Raw genomic sequence first — 6,553 nt, 5'->3', positions numbered from 1 at the left:
GCCCCCCAATACTTTTAGGATCTTTCGGCAATGAATTGATGTTGCCGAAATTTTGCGCTTGTACAAGGGGTGTATAACATGCTGCAATGATAGGTGAAGGCATGTGCATCGTTGTTGAATATTTTCTCTCGACAATTTGATCAATCGGCAACACTTGGTCTTCTTTCAAAACCCTATCTCTTATTGCCTCATAATCAGGAATCAATCCCTTGTCGTGTTTCTCAAGGCAAATAGCACTAATCTTCTTATTTTGGGCTAAAAATTTTAATGCAGCCAGAGCCACCTCATCTCCTGCAATATTAGGCACATATGCTCCTATAGTATCTCCATTCACTCGGCCATGACCGTGAACGTGAGCCGATTTATGAATATATTTAGTTTCATACGCCACTGAACAATTAATCTGATGAGGTGTAGTATATGATGTTTGAGGATAACCGGCCAAATAGCTAACAGAAGCATGGCCGATTCCCCCATTCATCGGCATGTTTGGGGATGAACCCGCATATTGCGAGCCGGCTGCCAATGGATAAAACTTTGAGATACCCTCATGTAAATGAGGTGTCCTATATTGATCACTCGAACAAATCGTGTTGTTCACCGGCATATTGAAAGTTGTTGCCGATGCACGAAAGTTCAGATTCATAAGTTGCATGTCACGATTCTGTAAATTCCAAGTTTCTCCAATGGAATAACTAGTCGGCCTTTGCTCATTAGGGCTGGCCGACATCACATGTCCATTGAAAGATCTAGCAACATCAACATAATGGCTATTTGCATCTACACAAGGAGATTGATGATACATGTTACCGTTGTAGATTGCAGCCGCTTGATGACGCTCTCCTCGTAGCAAGAACAGGCTGAAGACTGTTCAAAGCTTCGTCCCCAGCGGAGTCGCCAAAAAGTGTGTTCGCACACACACATGTCACGTGTACCCTCGACGCCGGGGGTGATGCACCGCAGCTCACGTCGAAGGAGACCCGACCGACAGCGTGATACGCAAGACAGTCGGCGGGCGCTTTTGCAGACCCGAAACCCCGCGCACCCGGGAGGGACCCCATCAGGGATTGCGGCGGCTATGGGCTGCCCTAGGTCGTGTACATGCGTGTATCTACTGATGTGTTTCAAGCCAAGGCTGTCGTGTACATGCGTGTATCTTGTCCTTTCTTCTTTTTTTCTTTTTCTTGTTCAGTTTTTTTAACTGAGGTATGTTTTGTGTTGTTGATTGATTGGTGATTATGGGAGAATTGAAGCAGCACATGTTTCTACATACTGGCAATGGTGGGATTAGGGATTCAGACAAAGCCTTTGGATTAGGGAAACGTTTCCAGCCGGCAGTCCGGTCGAGTCTTCGGCCGGACGCGCGCGCTTCGTTCGATTGCGCTGTATCCTGCGGCCCCGTGTACCCCTGGTTTGACTAATTGCCTCAGCCCACCACCAGTCGTTTCTTTTTTCTTTCTCCCGTTTCCTTTCTTCTTCGTCTTATTCCTTTTTCTTCTCTCTCCTGCACAGGAGGATGGCGAGGCGCATGTTGCTTGTGACAGATTTTTGGACTCCCCATGCTGCAGCCGCGTCCTGTGGAGCTACGACTCGAACGATTTGCATTGCCTCCTCTTCCCCTCGTTGCTGACGGTGCAGCAGTCGCCATGGATGCGATCATAGACAACTTTTTTTATGGAGTGTTGCAACCAGCCCCGGGAGATGCTACATCCGGCGGCGAGGGATGTTACAACCGACAAGTCTTTTTGTTGGAACCAACCAAAGGTTCTGTCGCTGATTTTTTTTTGGCTGGAACAAGTGTCTTGTTTTGCTACTACCGGCGGCTTCATTTGCTACTACCGGCGATAACGTTTTTTTGCGACATAATTTATGAAGATGATGCAACCTCGACGACGGGTGACAACATTTTTTTGCTGCAAACTATGAAGTTTTTCGCTACCACCGGCTATAGGGTTTGTTACCACCATACACAGCGGCCGGCCGGCATTTTTCTTTTGTGTTTTTCTACAACCACGTCATTTTTTGTTGCAGTCGGCAACCACAGAAGCTACATCGGGTTAACATTTTTGCTACAATGACGATGGCGGGCTGTAGCGGTAAGCTTTTTTGCTGGAAGCGATAAACTTTTTTGCTACAACAGGTATCATTTTTTATTGGAACCAGCAAGAGCCTCGGGAGGGCACACGGCGAGGTACACCGCGACCACAGCGACAGGTGCTGCGGTCGGCGGCCGGCGTTACCGGAGATGCGGCCATGTCCCCCGGAGCCGGACCTGCAAGCCTGCAACCACGAGTGCATGTTGTTGCATGCATGAAGCCGATGAGAAACGCAGGCGGCGAGGGCGGCGACCGGCGGTGACCGACGGCGAGGGCGGCCACCAGCGGCGAGGGTGGCGAACGGCGGCGGTTCTTCAAGGTTTTGCTACATCGATCGTCCATGGCTAGTGTTGGCAGTGGCGCTGCTTTGTTTTCCCCTCTGCTGTTTTCCAATCTAATCAAAAGGCCGCGCTGTGTCCGGCCGAATTGATTGCGTCGGTGCACCGGCGCAGATTAGTCGCCTTTGGATTATTACCATGATATATAATAATAAGAGGAAATTTAGGTCAACGGGGTGAAGCCAGGGAGCATGCAATCTTTTTAACTTAACATGTTCCTTTTTTCTTTGAAGTCAATTTAACACGTTCCTTGTTTTTGTGAGGAAGAGTCCGACTTCTTCTTGATTATTTTCCCTGGGATGCATGCAATCTTTTTAACATAAGTTTTTTTTTATGAGGAAACAAAGTGGCCTCCAGATGTATATTTTTTCAACGGGGTGAAGCCAGGGAGCACGTTGTTCGCACACGAACACGTCACATGTACCCTCGACGCCAGGGGTGATGCACCGCAGCTCACGTCGAAGGAGACCCGACCGACAGCGCGATACGCAAGACAGTCGGCGGGCGCTTTTGCAGACCCGAAACCCCGCGCACCCGAGAGGGACCCCGTCAGGGATTGCGGTGGCTATGGGCTGCCCTAGGTCGGTTCGCTAGCTCGGCCCTAGAGCCTCGTGGATCCGCAGCCCTCCAGCATGAAGAACTAGCGAAGAACGAGAAGAAAGATACAAGGGAGAGATAAAAAGTAGATGAACACGAAAAAGTAGTAGATGTGTTTGTTCGATTGTGTGTTGTTTCAATCGGCCGTCACCCCCAACATATATAAGAGGCGTCTGGACTTCCCGTACAAGCAAAGAATTTATCTAGGCTTTCTTTACAAGAAAATTACATCAATTCACGTCCAAAACCCTAGTCAAATTCGGACTGGTTTATCCGAACTTTCCAAAACTGTTCGGTTTAAATTGGCTGCACATTGCGGGTCTTTTTTGCGGTGGTAAACGATCCCGGATGAAAACAAGCCCAAAAGCAATCTTGACCGTTTCGACGAGACGAACAACTTTCATGTTGAAGGTTTTTTTATCAGAGATCATCTTGTGGGTCAGATCGGTCTCGCAACACAGGCTATTTCCTCGCGCTACCCGTCAGACATGTGTCTGGTGGGGCACGCCACATCTCGCCTCGTGATAGGGCTGCACTCCGATTGCTCTAACTTTTGCATACGAACTCGAATTTGAAGGATTTTTATATCAAAATCGATCGTTTCGACGAGACGAAGACAACCCGTGTAGATCATTTTTCCTTCCGAGATCATCTGAATAACCTTTTGAGCCCATCTTCAACTTCTTGTTCGATTGACTAACACAGCCTCCAACCCGGCAAGTTTTCCATCCGAGTAAGCTTTCCACACCGGCAATGTTTCTACCCGGCAAGCTTTCACACCGGCAAGGTTTCACTCCGGCAAGGTTTGTACTCCGGCAAGGGTTCCTCCCTGACAAGGTTTCTCCCCCGGCAAGATTTCACACCGGCAAGCACCGGCGATCTTTCTGTGCCGGCAAGCCTTCACACCGGCAAGCTTTCACACCGGCAAGATTTTACCCCGGCAAGGTTTTTGCCCCGGCATGCTGTTTATGATCGTGCCACTTTTAAGCATCAACACACGTACGTGAGAAAATCTCATCCTTTTCCCGTTTACATGTATGTGTTTTTCTTAGTTGGTGTATGTACGTAAGTTCTCTTTTTAAAGAGGCCCACCATTTACCAAATATATTTTCTTTAACATATGTGCATTCAGATGTGTCACGTACAGTCGTTGGAGGCCCAGAGCATTATATATGTTACATAAATCTAACGGTCAAGATAATTCTATTTGTTAAGATTTACCAGATCGAGGGCTAGTAATTTCTAATTAACGTGGAATTTTCTAGCATATTTACCTTGCTCCTGGTTCACCTTATATTACTTTTAATATATAAATAGATGCAACATAAATATGTAGACAAGACCTGTGTTTGTCTTTTATTCCCAAGTTTGAACTAGTATCGTTCGGGTTCTTACATGATAGTGCATGTCACATTATTTTTTCACCGCTACAACGACCAAACCATGGACTAAGAAAACGGTGTTTCATATATCTAGTACTATAGTTATTTTCTTCTCAGTTAGTACCGAAGATGCCAAATGGCGCGATGGTGCAATATGGAGGGATGTAGACATTGCACATTGCAGGTAGCGTCTGTAGCGCTAGGTTCCTTATTTCCTCGAACTGGGGCAGTTGTTGAGGCTGGACAGAGCCCTGGGCCTGTGGGTTTTGCTGAGATGGCCGGAAGGAGCCCTGGCCTAATGGATATTGTTGCTGAGACTGTTGGAAGGAGACCTGGCTCGATGGTTGTTGTTGTTGTTTTTGTTGTTGATGCAGAATAATAGCATGAACAACATTGTGGATGGCCTGGCACTGCGACTGCTCAGGGATCTGCCATAGGTGCTGACAACACAATTCTTGCAACAGCTGGTAAGTACTTTGTGGCAAAACTTGTGATCTTCCATGCGCTATGTTGTGTTGCTGCAATACAACATCCATGCATGGAATCAGTTGTTGTTGCAAAATTTGTTGAAGGATTTGTTGTTCTTGTTGTTGTTGTTGTTGTTGTTGTTGTTGCTGTTGCTGCTGCTGTGAAATTGGTTGTTGTGGTTGCGAATACTGTGGTTGCGGTTGTGGATATGGTTGTTGTGGTCGAAATGGTTGTGGCTGCGAATATGGTAGTTGCGGCTGCGGAAATGGTTGCAGCTGTAGATATGGTTGTTGTGATGGAAATGGTTGCGGCTGTGGATATGGTTGTTGTGGTGGAAATGGTTGTTGCTGCCCTAGAAATTGTTGTTGTTGTACCAATGGAACTTGCTCTTGTGGTTGTTGCTGAGATGGATTTTGTGGCTGCAATTGTGGCACTGGAACTCTAACTGCAGTTGTGGCGGTGGTCGCCACGATAGCAAGGAGGGCAAGGATGAGAAATGTCTTCATGGTGGATTTGTATTGACCACAGCTTGCTTGGCTTAAATGATGCGCTCTACTTATGAGAATGATGGATGAGGAAGGATGATCGTCATGCTACGGGGCTATTTATAGCTGTCATGGAATGATCTCTTTCACAATTGGCGTTTGTTTGTGTGGAAAGTGCTTGGATGCTTCTCAAAATCATCATTTGGTATGTTCTGTTTGGTGGCACTACTTACAAGTGTATTCTTGGACTGTTCATTAAAGTTCCTTGTTGTTGCACTATCATTCCACCACCAAAAAGGTGTGATAACACGCATGACTCATCTTATTCACTTTACAGCTCAAACACTAATCTGGATTGCCTATTTTTCTAAAACTAAGTTTGTAATTTTCTGCAAATTGTTACGCATAAACTAGATAAGCATGGCTGTCACGGTACTTAGTTTGTAGTCTTGTGTGGTCTGTTAAGATAGATATAAGACTAGTAATGTAACTTGCGTTAGTAGGCCATGACTCGTCAAATTCCTTTTACATGTCAAGTGTTGTAGTGTTCTAGAAGTTATTAGCAAGCATAAACATGTTCTACAAGTTGTTACGTGTAAACTAGATAAGCTTGACTTGCACACAAACAAGATTGTAATCACTAGTCATCTACCCGTGCAACTGCAAGGCCTAGCTATTATAGGGGTACATATTTATTAATAAATATTTATATGTAAAATTCAAGCGCTTAAATTACAGATATCATACATCTGAACATATGCTAAGTTATTCAAACAATTATAGTACAATATAAGCACATATATTATAAACTTCATTATATGGAAGAGTGCCTCTACTTCCCATTTATATAAGAAAATATGAACATCTACAATACCAAAACTATATAGTATGGAAATACATTTCATGACGCATCTGGTAATAATTATTTCATATTGTGAATGTTGATATTTTTTTATTATAAAGTTAGTTAAAATTTACAAATCTTGACTTTGACCAAACTTTATATGCAGACTAAAAATAAATGGAGGGAGTATCTTGGGGTCCCTGCCACGTCACGTTTCTCATACATTCAGTACGCGTGTCGCCCCGAACGAGTGGAGACTTCATCGTCACCTTATCCTTTCCCTGCAGGCTCAAGTCTGCTTCTTCTCAATCTTTCAATTCTATTCAAAGGAGAGTGAGGCGAG

General features: G+C 45.2%; 1 protein-coding gene across 1 annotated transcript; it reads right to left on the bottom strand.

Moving 5' to 3' along the window:
• Positions 1-4,362: 4,362 nt before the first annotated feature.
• LOC147963603 (alpha/beta-gliadin-like) lies at positions 4,363-5,469 on the bottom strand. Its single transcript, XM_048681449.2, has one exon. The coding sequence runs from the start codon at positions 5,385-5,387 to the stop codon at positions 4,527-4,529; it is 861 nt and encodes a 286-aa protein (XP_048537406.2). The 5' UTR covers positions 5,388-5,469; the 3' UTR covers positions 4,363-4,526.
• Between the last annotated feature and the right edge of the window lie 1,084 nt (positions 5,470-6,553).

Source organism: Triticum urartu, chromosome 6A, assembly GCF_056163025.1.
Source record: "Triticum urartu cultivar PI428250 chromosome 6A, HENAU_Tu73, whole genome shotgun sequence".
NCBI lineage: Eukaryota > Viridiplantae > Streptophyta > Magnoliopsida > Poales > Poaceae > Triticum > Triticum urartu.
This window is presented reverse-complemented; position numbering and strand designations above follow the sequence as displayed.